This window comes from Panthera pardus, unplaced genomic scaffold, assembly GCF_024362965.1.
Source record: "Panthera pardus isolate Hobbes unplaced genomic scaffold, ASM2436296v1 HiC_scaffold_11, whole genome shotgun sequence".
Classification (NCBI taxonomy): domain Eukaryota; kingdom Metazoa; phylum Chordata; class Mammalia; order Carnivora; family Felidae; genus Panthera; species Panthera pardus.
In genome coordinates, this window is record NW_026526666.1 from 98,124,642 (window position 1) to 98,140,648 (window position 16,007).

Sequence of the window (16,007 nt, forward strand, 5' to 3'; positions counted from 1 at the left end):
ACCGCTACCTGTAGCTCGAGCACTGAAATCAGAGGCCTTTGTTCTCATTCAGAATAAGTTAGGATTCAAGTCAGGCAAATGGCAACGAGCCACTGTCTGCTATCATTTCATCTGTTCTTTCTTTCATTAATTCATTTACTCGCGCTCATCGAGAACCTGGATTGGGCCAGGCACTGGGTGAGGGGCTGGACCAAAAGAATGAACAAGGCTGAGGCTCTGATCAGGAGGTGTCCCAAACGGCTGCATCCTTGAGCATCGGGGTACCAGTGGATTGTTACTAGGCTATATGTGGCTCACTGTCTATGGCTCCCCCCACTCTCCTGTGTTTGGTGTCTTAGGAACCTTAAGCAGGTATGGGATAAATGATCTGTCATGTGATCAGCCTAGTGGGTATGAGGGGACCTTGGCAGCATCTTAAGGGGCTGGATACTTCATTGTCTATTGTTTTACTCTGTTCACTTGTTGCATATTTGTTCAGTGAACTCCAGGGATCCTCCTTTGCCCACGCAGGCCTTGGTCTTTGCAAGACTTTCTTACATCTTGCTTTCTCTTAGTTTCAATTTAAATGTCTCTTGGGAGTGATTTTCTTTCTGTCCTCATTGCAGACCCTCAGGGACCTGTTCCAGTTGGCAAATAAGCCCTCTCTCCTCCTAAACATCCATCCTTTTCCTCCCAGATGCCCTCCTACATATTGTTATTATGGTGAAAAATATGCAAATAACTTGGAAAAACAGTCTCCCAGCAAATGGGTATTCAAAAATGTAATAAATTAACCCCATAATGTAATCTTGGTCCCAAGACTATCCATCATGCTGATGTGCTCAAGATCTAGAAACCAGATGCCACAGAGCCCTATGGATAAAAATGACAGATGTCTTCTTAGAGCTCCCCTGCCCCCTCTCCAGCTTCTTGGCCCCCGTGGAACCCAAGGCCATCAGAGGTTTAGGGAACATCTGTCCAGCCTGTTCATTTCAAAAATGAGGAGATAGAGGCCTTTTTGGGGTTAGGGGTCAGATCAGTTTGAGTCCCTCCTCACCTGTCTCCCAGCCTGCATTCCTCTGCTTGTGGCTGACTCTGAATCCAAAGCCCCAAATGTAGGCATTTTGTCCATGGGTTTCTAGTTGACAAGGCAGGTACCCCAGTGTCAAAAGCTCTTGGGACCTCGCTTTCTGCATTTGAAAAATGTTGAGTGTTGGGTTTTATGTCTGCCAAGGTGTCTCTGAAGTTCCTTTAGCTCTGTGTGTCAGGGGACCTACAGGTGGCTTGTGCTTTGTCTTCTCAGGGCAGGGGGCTAAGGCTGGGAGCCTGGCATGAGTCCTTGTGTCGCTCACATTGTACTCTGGAGGCCATCCCATGGAAGCAGCTAGACTCTTGAGTTTCCCAGCCCCGGATCCAATCCCAAGAAACCCTGTACAAGAAATTGCCCCCCTAAGACTGCCACTTCCTGTCACTAATGGACAAAATGCTTGAACAGCCTCCAGAGAGGGGCAAAGAAGGACTCTTGCTTTCTCCAGGGCCAAAGTATCCATAATGATTAAATCGCAAGGAGCCAGGGGACACTGTTTACAAGCCAGTGAGCTGCTTAACTGGCTCTGTGTGGAAACGGTTCTCTCCTTCATGGCATGATATGGGCAGTGTCCCCAAGTCTTGAGAAGGGCTGCTATGCCCAAAATGTGCCACCGAGTGCGTCAATTCCTGAAATAAACCATCTTATCCCTTTGGGTTAAATGTGGAAATGGTATGAAATGCAGACTTTCTTTGGGAACAGCCCAAACTACCGTGGCAATTCCCATATGTTTTTGGGCATCAGGGTCCCTGGGGAACTTGTTGAAGGGCCCATACCCTGCTTTGCACCCAGACTGGTCCAGTAGGTCAGAGAGGCCTGGGTTCCAGGAGTTTAATGGGCTCCCCAGGGATTCTGATGCAGATTTCCAAGGATTGCTTTGAGAAATGCTTTGCTGGTATTCCTGGCTTAATGGGCCAAGTCACTTATTCTCTTCCTTATCTCCGCCCCATCAGAAGTGGGCAAGTGCAGGTTTGAAGGCATCTGGAGTGAAAACGGGTGCAGATCTCCAATAGCGACCTGTAATTGATAAACATTCCTGGCTAGATCTGGGTACCCACAGCTGGGTGTGACTCCTAACAAGCTCTTCTGTCCCTAGAGGTCAGAGTCAAGGTCCCCAGGCTTCTGGTCCTGATTTGTTGCCTGTAACTGTGCTGCAACTTCTCTGACCCTAGTTTCCCCACCTGTAAAATAAAGGGGCTGAAAATAAGTTGAGGCCCTGGAATCAGGTTAGAAGTCAGAACTGGGTTTGTATTCCAACTGTGTGATTTGGGCAAAGTAGGGAGCATCTCTGAGCCTGTTTGCCATCTATAGAGTGGGGCTGTAAAACGGGTGCTTAGCTCCTAGGCTGAGTTAGTGTTCAATTCAAGTTAGTGATTATTTTAATGTTAATATTATTATCTCCCAGGGGGCCTCTCAGCGGTTCCAGAGGCCATGTCTCTAGGGGATTCCAGAACCGTAAAATGTAGTGGGCAAAGACAACTCCGCGCGTCCCCTCCCTCAATAGATGTGTGATTCGGGAAGGTTACTTCACCCTTCTGAACCTCGTTTGGCTCCTCTATAAAATGCGGACAATCACAGTAACTGTCTTACGGAACTGTTTTGAGGATTTAGTGGGATAATCCACAGGCACACTTAGCCCGGTGCCTGGCACACGGCTGGGTCCCTATAAAGGGCAGCTACCACTATGATGCCCGGGCCCGGGAGGTTTTATCTTCTTGGGAGGTAAACCCAAGCTGCATTTAGTTTCTGGGTGAGGGCGGGAGTGAGGACGTCCCCGCCCCGGAGCCGGCGGATTCGCTTTCGGTTGGGCAGCTGCGGTCCGGGGATGGTGACTCTGCAGTTAGCAGTAGATGTCGCTGTCTTAAGTCCCCAGCTGTACCCTCCACCTGTTCCTCACCAGCAACACCTATCCGCTCCCTCCCAACGCTTCCCAAAGCGAGACAAACGCCCTGGGGAGCAAAATACATGGCGACCTGACGTGGAGAGCGAAGGGGTCTTTTCTCGCGCCGACCCCGAGCCTAAGGGAGGCGGTACCGCGCAGTCTCCGCGTCTCCCGCCTTGGGATCTCTGGCGGCGAGGCCGGGCCCCGCCCCCTCCCAGGCCCCGCCCCTCCGGCTGCCGCTCCCTCCCGCCTCCAGGTTGGCTGCGCGGGGAAGTGGGCGTGGCCGGAGGCGGTCGCTAGGACCTGCCCGAGCGCCGCGGAAGTCTCGGAGCCGAGTCCAGGCCGCTGGTTGAGCGGGAGGCGCGAGTGGTCGGGTCGGTGGTTCCCCGCACCGGGGGAGGGGAGAGGGGCGGGGTTCCCTCCGAGGAGGTTTCCGGCCAGGCGGAGGGCGGCGTCTTATTCCAGCCCGGTTTCGTTCTCAGCGTGTCCGGCTTTGCGCCCGCGGGCCTAGGCAACCCGCCGTTCCCTCTGCGGCCGTGCCCTTTTGCGAGCACAGCTCTGGCCTTTCCTACCGCACCCCCCCAACCCCCGCCCCCGAGACAGCAGGGCGGGGGGCCAGTAGACAGAGCTGATCGGGGCGCAGCTAATGTCCCCGAGCTATGACGCCAGCGTGGGAGGTCCCTTCTAGCTGCCCAGATTCTGTGTGAAGGGGGACGTCCTGCCCCGATTCCCCCAGACGGAGGGGAGAGGGGGTGGAGGCAAGCGCACCCTGCGGCAGTCTGATCCGTTAGAACCAGCCCCCCCCCTCCTGCCCCACCCTCTAGGTGGCGGTAAGGATGACCACACTCACGCGACAGGACCTCAACTTTGGTCAAGGTAGGGAGGCTGGACTTGCGGACCCAGGGTGGGGGGGCGAGGGAGGGCCTGGGCCGGCGGGCTTCCCAAGCTCACCGGCTTCAGCCCCTTCACAGTGGTGGCCGACGTCCTCTGCGAGTTCCTGGAGGTGGCCGTGCACCTCATCCTCTACGTGCGCGAGGTCTACCCGGTGGGCATCTTCCAGAAGCGTAAGAAGTACAACGTGCCTGTCCAGGTGAGCCCCCACCTCTGGTCATCCCCGAACTTCAAGGTGGGTAGAGGTTGGATTTTTGAACTCTTCCTCCGCTTTCAGGCTGAGCCCCCTCACTCCCCAGCGGCCTGGCCTTGCCGTTCAGTTCCCAGCCACAACTGCAGGGACTTTTCTTTCCATCCCTCTGAACTGGGAGTTCCCCTTGCCCCAAGTTAGGGACCAGACTCTCGGGTTAGAGTTGCCCCTGGGGCATGGTTGTATTTTAAAGAGCTCCTGGGACTGGCGAATGATTGGTTTGGGGAGGGGATCCCTGTAAACCTCAGGTATCCCTGCTCTCTGCCCTCATTGTAAGGGGTTGTTTTAGGTTAAAAGGCAGACAAAAGCAGTAAACAAATGCTACCCTGTCCCCAGTCTGTAGAAGTGCCGGCCCTTAGAAGGCACTCAGTAAACATTAGAATAAATGAATGACCCAATACTGAAACGTGGTGGGAGATTGAAGGATATACGAGGAAAAGGAAAAAGAATGGCATTTACTGTGCACCCTCTGTGTTGTACGGGATTATCTCACTACTCATCATTTTTTCTTTGCGAGACCTTTCACAGATGAAGTAATTAAAGCTCAGAGAAGTTAAGTGATTTACCTGAGGCCACATAGCTCTTAGTCCCAGATTCTCAATTTTTGAAAATTGATTAAAATTTTGGATCCCTTCTCTGGGAAAAATGCCTGTATGCCCAAATACACACAATTTAGGGACTTCTCAGCCTCTAGAGGAGCCCGCAGACCCCACTTTAGAAACCCCTGATGCTATATTAAGTGCTAATGTTGAGACTGAATTCTTCTACGTTCTGTGTGGATAATTCGCAGTTCTCAGCCCCATGATGGGAAGTCAGTCTCTTGGGTAGGGAGCCCTAGGGAGTTGCTGGCCTCTCTCCCTGGGCTCCTGGAGGTAGGGGTGTTGGGTGGTTTCCCCACTGGTGCTTTGGGCCTCACCAGCCATCGTGCGGTTGTGTGCAGATGTCCTGCCACCCGGAGCTGAACCAGTATATCCAGGACACCCTGCAGTGTGTCAAGCCACTGCTGGAGAAGGTGAGGACACCAGGCTGCAGCCTACTTCACGCCCAGTCTGTTCCTCCAGGGCTCCAGGACAGGGTGATGCTGGGACCGTGCGGGGTCCCTATGACTCTATACCCCAAAGCATATCTCCTATTCCCTGGAGACCACTCCTGCCCCAGGATAGACCTCAGGGCACGTGGGCCACATTCAGGGTATGCTGGGCCCGGGAGCCCTGTTTTGTGGAGTTGGTCAAGTGGAGCCTGCCCCAGAGGGTTCTGGGTTCTTCTCACTTCTGTTTCTCTCCCTGCCCCCAAGTTCTGTCTGGGCTTGCCCCCTCAGGGTTTCCTCCTTTTATCTTGTCCCGCTCTCTGAGATGTCCTGGAACCGCCACGGGGCCCAGACACTCTCTCCCCTCCCAGCCTGTACCGCTCATGTCAGCGATGCCTACTTGAAATTCTCAAAGCCCAGGGACCCTCAGCCTAGAAGCTGAGAAGGGCTGTGGGCGTGCCCTTGCCGTCCTTTCTTGGGCAGGGAGGGAGGTGGTGGTGGTGGGTGGGCTACCTGGTCCTGGACTAGGGGATTCCTGTCCTTGCAGAACGATGTCGAGAAAGTGGTGGTGGTAATTTTGGACAAAGAGCACCGCCCAGTGGAGAAATTCGTCTTTGAAATCACCCAGCCTCCGCTGCTGTCCATTAGGTAAGCCGCCTCTCCCCGGACTCTTAGCTAGCTGGCTGGCTGGTATGAGGTCCCTGGAAATCGCCCCCATACTCACCCCTTTAGGGCAGCCCCTGAATACCTCAGCTTGGCCTGTGTTCTGAGGTCCCTACTTGGCTGCACCAAGCCACCTCTCTCCCTTCCTGCCTTTTAGAACCCCTCTGAAAGCCCACCTCCTCCAGGAAGCTCGGTAAAGAGGAAAATGGCAAGGAACGCTATCCTAACGTGGCTGGCCGCCCTGTGGTCTTCATGTAACCTCTGTGAGGTCCACACTTGGCAAACCATCACTTTGCTGAATGGCTATTCCCAACCTCCTTTTATGGACGGAGAAACCAAGGACCAGAGAGGTGACATGAACCACTCAGGGTCACCCAAATGGTGGCAGAGCCGGGACCAGACCCAGTTTTCTGACTTCCTAGTCGAGTGTCCAGCCCATAGTCAACCAGAAGTTGACCTTGGGCAAGCGTGTTGGCTGGTCAGCTGTTGGTTTCCTGGTGGTCAGGGCACTGTTATCTGTTCCCACTTGCTGTGTGGCCTCGGGCAAGCCCCTTCCCTTCCTGGCTTGGTGTCCTGGGGTATGAGGAGGCTTGGGCTGTGTCCTTGTTCTCAGACCTGGCTGCACATTAGAACCACCTGTGGGGGTTCACAGTGCCCCATTTGGACTTAGTTTGGGATGGGACTCAGCATGGGACTCAGCATTTTTTTTTTAAGTTTATTTATTATTTTGAGAGAGAGAGAGAGAGAGGTGGAGGGGCAGAGAGAGAGGGAGAGAGAATCCCAAGCAGGCTCTGCACTGTCAGCACGGAGCCCGGGGTGGGGCTCGAACTCACAAACCGCGAGATCACGACTGGTTCCGACGCTTAACCGAGTCACCCAGGTGCCACATTCGGCACTGGTTTTAAACTCTCCAGATGGTTTTAACTGCGTAGATAGGATAGGTGGCCAAGCCCTCCAAAGCCAACACGGTCAGAAGCAGAGAGGGCCCCTGGACCCCCAGGTCTGTTTCCAGGGTTGATTGCCTGCTGGTGGGAAGGGCCGCCAGTGTGACGGGAGCCCCTCCTTTTCTCCTTCCAGCTCAGATTCCCTGCTGTCTCATGTGGAGCAGCTGCTCCGAGCCTTCATCCTGAAGATCAGTGTGTGTGATGCTGTCCTGGACCACAACCCCCCAGGTGTGCTCGCCCCCACCCCACTGTCCTCGGGCCTTTCCATGGCTACCTTGGCTCGGGCTGCATTCTCCGGTCCCTACTTTGCTGTATCAAGCCACCTCTCTTCCTTCTTGCATTTTAGAACCTCTCTGAAAGTCCACCTCCTCCAGGAAGCTACCCTGATGGACTCCACCGGGGTTCAGTCTCCCTATTGACTGTGTCTTGTCTTAGCACTTGGTTTACACTCTTCTCCCCTCGGGGGGCTGCTGAGCCAGCCTGGGAGCGGGGAAGAGACTGTGCCCAGTGGCAGGCGTGACGTGGCCCAGCCTTGACCAGACTCTTGCTTCTTTAGGCTGTACCTTCACAGTCTTAGTGCACACGAGAGAAGCTGCTACCCGCAACATGGAGAAGATTCAGGTCATCAAGGTGAGAGGAGACCCGTCTGGTGGGCAGGGAGACAGCCGGGAGGCTTTGAAAGCAAGATGCCACAGTTCTGAGTGGGCCGGGGTGTTGCTGTTCGCACACCCTCAACATCGTTGGTGGCGGTGCCTGGCACGCGGCAGGTTTTTGTCGTGTGTTAACTGTGTGGCCGAATGCTGGTCGTTACCCAGCCTGGGCACCCAGTAGTGAGAGGAGGGTGGAGCCATGTCCTGGGGCTGCCAGCTCAGTGGTGGCTCTCAAGAGAGGGCGGGGGGGGGTGGTCTTCACCCGCCAGTTTCTGAAATGGTGTCTGGGGCTCGTTTAATCACCTGGGTGCCCCGGCCAGCTCGGATCCACGGGCTCGGCCTCTCGGGTGGAGGAAGCCGGGAGTCCGCAATGCTGGTAGCTCCCTAGCGACTCTGGTGTTCCCTGAAGTCTGGGGACCCTGGCGCTGGAGAGGGAGTGGGTAGCAAAGTGAGGACAGGCCACGGCCCAGCCCCCTTCCACCCGCTTCCCTTGGTCCCCACCCTAGGACTTTCCCTGGATCCTGGCAGATGAGCAGGACGTCCACATGCATGATCCCCGGCTGATACCGCTAAAAACGATGACATCAGACATTTTAAAGGTGAGCTGCATGGGGACCCGGGGAGCTTTACAGACGGTACGCTGAGGCTAATGGCTCAAGGCTCGGAGGAGATGACCAGGGAGTGCCTGGCGTAAGGCTCCAAACTCCCTTTCCCTTAACCCGTGGCTGTGCCACACTGCCCCACCGCTGGCAGGGACCTGTCTGCCTGGGGCTTATGGGCCCTCCTGAGGACGTGCCCTGGCTGTGCTCCTGACCTTGGCGGTTTATTCCTGTCCACTAGATGCAGCTCTACGTGGAAGAGCGAGCTCACAAAAGCAGCTGAGGGTGTGATGCTCCGATCACGGATGTAACAACTATGGGACACTGGGGGCCCCCAGCCTAGGGCGGTGCTGAGGGACACCCCCTCCCCCCGATTCCAAGTGCTCTTATTGCCTCTGTGTATGGACCACCCACTCTCCGGCCCGGCGCCGCTCAGGTCTGGTTGCCTTCATGGAGGAATTTTCCCCAGGAGGGCAGGGAAGGATGCCGGGACCTTGATTTCTTGGCCTCCTGGGATGTGGCCGGCCAACACTGTCTGTCTGAAATACTGTGCTGTGAGTTGTTTCAATAAAGAGCCCCAAGGGCTGAGCTGGGCTGTCACTAACTGGAGAGGGACAGGAGCAGCCAAATTAACTTGGGAGGAGGGGCTGCTTCTCTCCCAAAGTGCCAGGGACACCCCCACCACCCGTAAACCCAACCCCAGGCTGGTTTTACGGAAAACATTTATTGTGAGAAAATGTCAGAGCAAATGACTGGGGGCTCCCACAAACTGGTGGGTTTCCCCAAGGTTGGAACTGGGGCAGGAGCTCCAGGGGCAGGGGCCCTCGCTGCCGGCTACACGCTCCGCCGGAGGAGACCTTTGGCAGTCAGTTGGCCCAGACAGAGGACGGATGAATGGCTATCAAATGACAGGCTGTCAGAAGGGCCTTCTGAGGTGAGGGAAGGAGGGCAGGCAGACAACCTTCTCCTACCCCTCTGTGGTCTCAGGCTGAGCTGTGCAGGGGGCCAGGTTCCTGGTCATCTTCGGGCTGATAACGATGCTGCTGTTGGTGACGCGGGGCCCATACCAGCCTGCCCAGAACTGGGTGTCCTTGCCCCCGTGCTGGAAGAGGATGTGGCGGACGCCCGGAGGGTAATCTGAGAAAGTGTAGGAGACCTGGGGGGTGGGGAGAGGAAGAAGTGATCGCCCGGACTGGGGAAGGGACGAGATGGGGTGACCACCCCGCTGGAGAGGGGAAGAGCCAGGTCCTGCAGGGGAGAGCCCCCCCACCCCCACCCCCCGGCTGGACACCACGGGCTCCAGGCAGGAGAGCTGGGGCCTTCTGTGCCCTGAGGCTGACCCTTGTTTCTTTGCCCTCGTGGCCCTGAGAGAAGCAGGTGGTGAAGGGCAAGCAGGTGAGGCCTCACCTCTGTCCACTTGGCATTGTTCCATTGATCGATGGTCACGGGCGGGGGCTCGAAGGAGGCCAGGACGATGTAGTCGGCTGAGGCCAACTGTACGCGGAGGTGGTAGGTACAGCCACAGTCTGCTCTGGCGGCGAACCTGGGGGAGGGTGGGGCTCAGGACTGTGCACCCCAAGACAGAAGGTGGCCCTGGAGGTGGGGGAGGTGGCAGCCCCATAAACTGGAGCTCTGAGTTGGATTTCCCTGCTCTGCCCCTGAGGCCCCGCTGGTTTCACTGCTCCCTGGGCCCTACTGTGCCCTTGGGGCAGTGGAGCAAAGCAGCATCCCTTTTGGGTATCCTGTGCTGATGTCCCTTTAACACAACAAAAGAGTCCTTACGGATCAAGGCCTGGGCTGCGGGAGCTGTGTCACCTGTACGTTATCATGGATCAGACTGGAGATGTGGTGGGAGATTTAAGGGGTGGCCTGTGTGACAGGGGCTGGTATGGAGCTCACCCTCTGGCTGTCCACCCCTCTGCAGCTTTGGATGCCCCTCCAGCCCCATCCGTGATGCTTTGAGTGGCGGCCTAGGGCCTGGCTGGAATTGGGGTCCTGCCCCTGCTGCTTTGGGCCAAGCCAGAGTCTTGCAGAGCTCTGGGTGCCGAGCAGGAGCCTGGGAAAGAGCTGAGGGGTGCACGGCGAAGGGGGAGGGGAGGCAGATAGGCGGGAGGCGTGGAGCAAAGTCCGGGGAGGGTGCGTCCTGGTGTCTCTGCTGCTTCAGTACTTGTTTGGTGACACTTTATCTGCGGGCCTCAGTCTCCCCATCTGTAAACTGGAATTAACACGTGCCGATGCAGGGTGGCAGGAGGGCCCAGAAGCACTGAATGAGCAAGCGCCGGGTCCACCGGCTCTGGGGGCAGCCCCGACCCCAGGACACTGCCAGGCACAGACTGGGCACTGCCTATGGGTGTTCCCAGAAAGGAAAGAGGGGAGGACGCAGAGCGCGGCCCGAGCCCTGCTCACCAGTCCTTAACCACGATGTCAGGCCGAAACGTGTCTAGCAGCTCCTCCCCGTAGCCCTCGGCCTTGAGGTCCACCAGCTGGGACTTGAGGCACATCCTGTGGAGCATAAGGAAAGGTGGACATTTCCCGGGTGTGCGCCGTGGCCAGGACCCAGCAGTGTCCCCCGGCTGCTGTGGGACCACGGCCACTGGCTGGTGCTGGCCTATGAGAAACACATGGGGGAGGGGTCTGACCCACCTGTGCCTCGGTGGCATGTGACCCCAGTCCAAGGGTCCCAAAGAGGGCACCTTGGTGAACTCGTATTCCTAGATTAGGAACCAGAAGATACCTCTGACTTACCCTAATCACCACCCCCCCCCGCCCCCCCCTGCCATGAATCCAGGCCGCTAAGGACTCCTGCTCTAGGCTTCCACTTCCTCCAGCTGCAGAGAGAGGCCCTCGCTGAAGCTTGAGGTTTGGCAAAAGGTGTCCTGACCCCCTTCCCCCTCGACACTGCCGGCTCGGTGGTTTGTCCCTTACCCAAAAGATGTGACAAAGTACTTCTTGACTCTGGAGTCGGGAAAGTCCGTCCCGTGGTCTCCGGGGAGGCTCTCCACCTTCCAGCGGTCTCCGCCGTTGGAATCGATCTGCCAGGAGGTCATATCCTCTAGGAGAAACGGACCAAGGTCAGATTCCCCTGGGTAAGTGTACAGTTGGCCCTTCCCTCCTGCTGTCAGGAGGGAGGGAGGTATAAGGCTGGGCTTACTCAAGCTCCCATCTCAAGGCGAGCACCCCTCCAAAGTGCCTTTCCTCCAGCACATTCCCCCCTGTCCCCACCATGTGGGCTCTGATCCGGGACCCTCCCTGCCCCACCTTGTCCCTGACGGGCTCTATTTGTAGCATGAAGCTGGGAAAAATAGAGAGTATTACCAGAAATTCGAAACTAGCCTTTCCTTCCTTTCGTTCACACTGTTGCTGGAGGGCTCTGGGAAATACCCAAGTTTCAGTTCTCAAAACATGAAGTTATGAAGGGCCTGTGATGGTACTTCTGTTCTTAATGGCTAATGTCAGTTTGTCCCAACGTGGCCCACTGACTTGACTGACGTTTCCCCTGACACCCTAGCTATGTAACTGAGATCCAAGGGGGCCCGAGGACTGGTTTGTGGGTTTGGTGGCAGGTCATGGGAACCTTCTGGGCTAGCTCAGACCCCCCTCTGCCCAGGCCAGGAGGGATAACCGTGAGGGTGGGCGTCCTCTGCATTGGTGGCATGTGGTGACCCCATACTCGTGATCCCCACCAGGTTGGCCTGGCAGGTTCCGGTCTCCCCGTTCAGACATTCCGACTGAGCTGAGAGGACCTTAAAAAAACAGCAGTGTTTCTCTACCAAGGCTTTCCAGAACAGTCACCAAGGGAGCTTTTCCAAATTGCTCTCTTCCTCCCTCTACTAGAAGCCCACACCTATTCCCTGGGTGCCCCGGGGCCCACCAGTAGAGAACCAGGGGAACAACACAGAAATCCAGCTGTGGGCCTGAGCCAGGCACAGGCTGCAGGCGGGCTCTGTGGAAGCTGTGTGAGCTGAGCCGGCAGCTCAGCTGGGTCGCTTCGGAGTGGAATCTGGGGCAGGCAGAGAGATTGGGTGTCTGGGCCACTGTCTGTGGGGCCTCAGAGAGGGGCCCGAGGGCCCTTATCAGTCAGGACCAGGCCCCAGCAACTGGGCAGTTCTGGATTTTCCGGTAGGACGCTCATCACGGGCCTAGCACTCCCCATCTATAAAATGGAGCCAACCTACTTATTCGGTCAACTCTCGGGATCCTTGTGAGGGTCAAGAGAGAAAACCGACGTGAAAGGGGTTCCGAGCGTACAAACTACGCCTCAGTCGATTGCTGCTGTAGCCCCAACAAAGAAGCCTGGTGCCTGGGATGTGGTAGGTGTTCAATGAAGGGAAAAAACCACTGGCAGACATAAGAGAACATTAAGAGCTACGCAGGGGCCTCAAATTATGCAGTCACCTCTTGAAATCCTTATTTCCTTCATCTGGGTAATAGGGATAACAGGAGGATAATGACATTTGTGAAGACCTCAGTCCAGTGCCTGATGCAGAGGAAGCCCCTCCAGAAACGTTAGGCAGCTTAGACCGAACTCAAGAGAGGACGGTGAATGTGTAGTCTGTTCATTCAACAAACGTTTTCTGAGCACCTGCTATGTGAAGGCATCATTGTGGACACTGGGCGGAGAGGGGCAAGCAAGACCCATGAAGTCTGGACCTTGAAGTCTGTGGCAGAGGGGGAAAAAAAAACAAACGACCAAGAGATAAATAAGGTAATTATAGGTAACGAAAGTGTCATCAAGGAACTGAACAGAGTGGATGTGATATAGATAGATGCGGGGCGGGAGGGGGTGGGGGCGCGGGCAGGTGTCTGAACTGAGACCTGAAGAATGAGGAATCAGGGGAGTGTGGGAGGGGTGTGAGAGAACGTTCCAGACAGTGTGGGAATCGTGAGGGTAAACAAGGCCTCCTGAGTGGCGGGAAAGGGGAGGGAACCGGCCTGGGGGCAGCCCCCCCCCCCCCCGACCCACCTTCGGCACACGGATTGCGCAGGAGATTCCTGTGGAGGCTGCGTAGGAAGTAGAAGATCTTCCAGTCGGCTACAGCCTGGTCCCCGTCCTCGGTGATGAAGCCCTCACGCAGGCACTTGCGCTTCCAGAGGGTCACCAGGTCGATGAGGTCTCGCCAGAGGCTGCAGACCAGGCGGCAGCGCAGGAGCAGCTGGCGGGCGGGCACGTGCGTGAACACCTCCAGCAGGATGTTCTCGGGGAGCTCGTTGATGCTGACCGGGGCCATGGCTGGGGTGAGGCAGGGTGCACACACAGGCCTGTGGGGGGCAACACTGGTTACGAGCCCTGACCAAGCAGGTGGACCCCCTCGGATTCCCAGGGACCTCAGCCAGGGGCTCTTTTTTTTTTTTTTTTTTTTAATTTTTTTAACGTTTATTTATTTTTGAGAGAGAGAGTGTGAACGGGGGACGGGCAGAGAGAGAGGGAGACACAGAATCTGAAGCAGGCTCCAGGCTCCGGGCTGTCGGCACAGAGCCCAACGCGGGGCTTGGACTCAGGAGCTGAGCTGAGCTGTGAGATCATGACCTGAGCCGAAGTCAGAAGCTCAACCGATTGAGCCACCCGGGCTTTTGAAACGAGAGGGGTAGACGGCGCATTTGAGTGTCCTTCCAGTACAGAGTAGGCTGTCAGAATACAGAGTGGTCACATGCTACGCACATTTTTAAAAGAGTGTAGTAAACACATTAATAGAGACTTTAGGAGCTAATATTTAAAGGGGCCCTTCCCGCCCCCCCCCCATTAAAAAATAATTGCCTAACGGGGCGCCTGGGTGGCTCAGTCGGCTTAGCATCCGACTTCCGCCAAGGTCATGATCTCACGGTTCGTGAGTTCGAGCCCCGCATCAGATGACTTGGAGCCCCACTTTGGGTGAGCACAAATCCTGCTTTGGGTGAGCCCCACTGCTCGCTCGCTCTCTCTCTCTCTCTCTCAAAAAAAAAAAAAAAATGTAATGGTGGACCTGGTGGCCTGGAAGACCTTGCCGAGGCCACGCTGTTGCCTGTGGGCTCTGCAGGAGTTTGTGGTGATGTTATTTTGGTGCTGGGAATTCACTATCTGTCTGGGGACGTAATAAAGATTTTATATTCCACGTCACAACTTCATTAAGCGGTGGGGCTAGTGCTGAGAAACCAACTTCCTCTCCCCAGATTGCTCACTTTGGCCTGGAAGCCAGATGTGCTGAAACACCCCAATGAGAAGCACCCCCCCCCCTCCCCCAACTCCATTCTGGTTAGGGCAGCAGGCCAGAACCCACTTTGAAATGCTCAGAAACTGCAAAGCAGATCGAGGGAGCCTGAGCAAGCCTGCCTGGGTTTGAATCCTGGCCTGCAGTGGCTAGCGTGGGGAGCTGTAAAAGGAGCTAACAACTGTCCCAACCTCAGAAGGGCCAGGAGGACTGAGTTAGCACAAGCAAAGCACTTAGCATAGGGCGGGTAAAGAAGTGCTCCAGACCCCCATTACTTACACTTCTGTCGTTAACAGCAAAAACAGTCCAGCAGCTGTAGTTACTCGCCCCCAAGAACACCTTCCACCCTCTACACCTGAATTGCACAAGGGTTCTGGAAAATTCACAGTGTCACCCTGGCCTGAATCTTGCCTGCTTATCCAGGTCTCTAAGGAGATCCCCTAGGAGGGGAGGGAAGGCCAGCCACTGTCACTCAGATGGGCCTCATCTGATTACAGGTGGGAGAAGGAGGAACTATTCTCCCACCCCCAGAGTTTCTGAGATTTCTCACTTTCCATAGCAGCCTACAGTCTTCCCAAAGCTACCGTCCCAGCAAAAACGAGGTGGGCGCATCATCTAGTTCCTGCCCAGAGAGGAGCGTTTCAGCAGGGCAGAGAACAAAAAAGTACTTGTACCTTGCACAATAATGCTAGGATGGGAAAAACTGCGTGTGGTTTTCCGATTTTTCAGAAGCAACTCTAAACGATTTTGAAAATACGACACCTGTCAATTTTTAAATGTTGGCAACTTCTAAAGGCACTGTCTAGGCCAAATAAAAGTCGCTGGGTCGGAGTTAGAGGAGACTTAGGTACGAATAGCTCCTCACCCAGGCGTCCAGAGTCTGGTCTCTGGCTCCGGTTGAACGTTATCACCCGCACCCGCTCCCTTAGTTTCTATACTTCAAGGGTCTCCGGCGAGGCCTGACTGGGGCAGGAGGCGAAGCCACCCCGGGGCACCCTGTGCTTCTCACGTCCCCAGCCCAAGTCGCGACCTTCTTAACACCCCCTCCAGGTACTGTTAGCATGCCAACTTCTCGAAAGCAGAAGCTGAGGCTTGGGAAAGTTTGGGGCCGGTCCCGGGCCCCCGCCGGCATGGTACTGCCGGGAGGTCCCAGATCGGCCCCGGGCAGGGTGTCGCTCCCAGGCGGCACGGCCCGGAGCCGGAGCCAGGACCGGGCGGCGCGGGATCCGGCCCGGCTCGTGACCAGACCTGCGCGACAGCGCCCCGCGCTGCCCCTCCGCCTCGCGTCGCCCCCACCGCCGCCCCGCCCCCCGCCCCGCGGTCCCCGGAGTCCCCGCCCGCTCGAGACTGCGTCGCCGGCTCAGTTAATGCCCCGCCCCCAGCCCCTCCCTTCCCTTCCTCCTCTCCCCCCCTACCCCGGGGGTTCCGGACACCCAAGCCCTACCCGCGCCTGTCCCACGCCCGTCCCCCGGGCTGGACTGCGACCTGGACGCGGGGCGGGACGCCCCGCCGGACCTGAGCTCCGGGTCTGCCTGGACCCTTCGCCCTCCGCTGCGCCGTCTGCTCTCGCCCCGCCCCGCCCTCGCGTCACGCGCCGCGCTCGGACCGCCCCCCTCGGGTCCCGGGGCCGCGCCCACCGCCTCGCCCCGCCCCACGCCGCCGGGCCCGACGCCCGCTCCTTCCGCAGCCAAGGGAAGGGAGCCCTGAGGTCGTCGGTGCCTCCGCGGCGCTGCGGACCCTCCGGACCTCGGAGCCTTAAGCTCTCTTCTCCTCCAGGTGGTGGGCGGCCCGGCAGCCGGATCCCACGTCTTCCCTTTGCTTTCTCCTCCCTCAGGGAAGTCCGAGCTTTC

The 16,007-nt window shown here is 56.9% G+C and overlaps 2 protein-coding genes across 4 annotated transcripts in view; one reads left to right on the plus strand and one right to left on the minus strand.

The window, feature by feature from the left end:
* The window catches only part of MAD2L2 (mitotic arrest deficient 2 like 2), a 12,146-nt gene extending 3,586 nt beyond the window's left edge, over positions 1-8,560 (plus strand). The window contains exons 1-9 of one of the 2 annotated variants that reach the window (XM_019461384.2): positions 3,222-3,322; positions 3,773-3,824; positions 3,920-4,038; positions 5,030-5,101; positions 5,664-5,764; positions 6,857-6,951; positions 7,280-7,353; positions 7,880-7,972; positions 8,214-8,560. In XM_019461384.2, the coding sequence (XP_019316929.1) occupies positions 3,785-3,824; positions 3,920-4,038; positions 5,030-5,101; positions 5,664-5,764; positions 6,857-6,951; positions 7,280-7,353; positions 7,880-7,972; positions 8,214-8,255 (636 nt within the window). In that variant the 5' untranslated portion in view covers positions 3,222-3,322; positions 3,773-3,784 and the 3' untranslated portion in view covers positions 8,256-8,560. Of the gene's footprint in view, positions 1-3,221; positions 3,323-3,772; positions 3,825-3,919; positions 4,039-5,029; positions 5,102-5,663; positions 5,765-6,856; positions 6,952-7,279; positions 7,354-7,879; positions 7,973-8,213 lie in introns of those variants that run through there. The other variant, XM_053898965.1, reaches the window with a different exon arrangement.
* Positions 8,561-8,677: 117 nt separating this feature from the next.
* FBXO6 (F-box protein 6) lies at positions 8,678-15,740 on the minus strand. 2 transcript variants are annotated; one of them, XM_053898967.1, is made up of 6 exons: positions 15,602-15,740; positions 12,936-13,231; positions 10,898-11,024; positions 10,379-10,474; positions 9,380-9,515; positions 8,678-9,128 (listed from the first exon to the last, which is right to left on the minus strand). In XM_053898967.1, the coding sequence occupies exons 2-6, from the start codon at positions 13,198-13,200 to the stop codon at positions 8,940-8,942; spliced, it is 813 nt and encodes a 270-aa protein (XP_053754942.1). In that variant the 5' UTR covers positions 13,201-13,231; positions 15,602-15,740; the 3' UTR covers positions 8,678-8,939. The 2 variants fall into 2 exon arrangements, with proteins under 2 accessions (XP_053754942.1, XP_053754941.1); XM_053898966.1 differs by lacking the exon at positions 15,602-15,740 and adding an exon at positions 14,437-14,530.
* Between the last annotated feature and the right edge of the window lie 267 nt (positions 15,741-16,007).

Bases quoted from the DNA above. Each gene is read 5' to 3' on its own strand.
- FBXO6 (XM_053898967.1), bottom strand. From the start codon at position 13,200: ATGGCCCCGGTCAGCATCAACGAGCTCCCCGAGAACATCCTGCTGGAG. The intron at 9,516-10,378 runs GTGAGCAGGGCT...ACCCTCCCCCAG, and splicing joins GACATCGTGGTTAAGGACTG to GTTCGCCGCCAGAGCAGACT. The intron at 9,129-9,379 runs GTGAGGCCTCAC...CCCACCCCCCAG, and splicing joins ACAATGCCAAGTGGACAGAG to GTCTCCTACACTTTCTCAGA.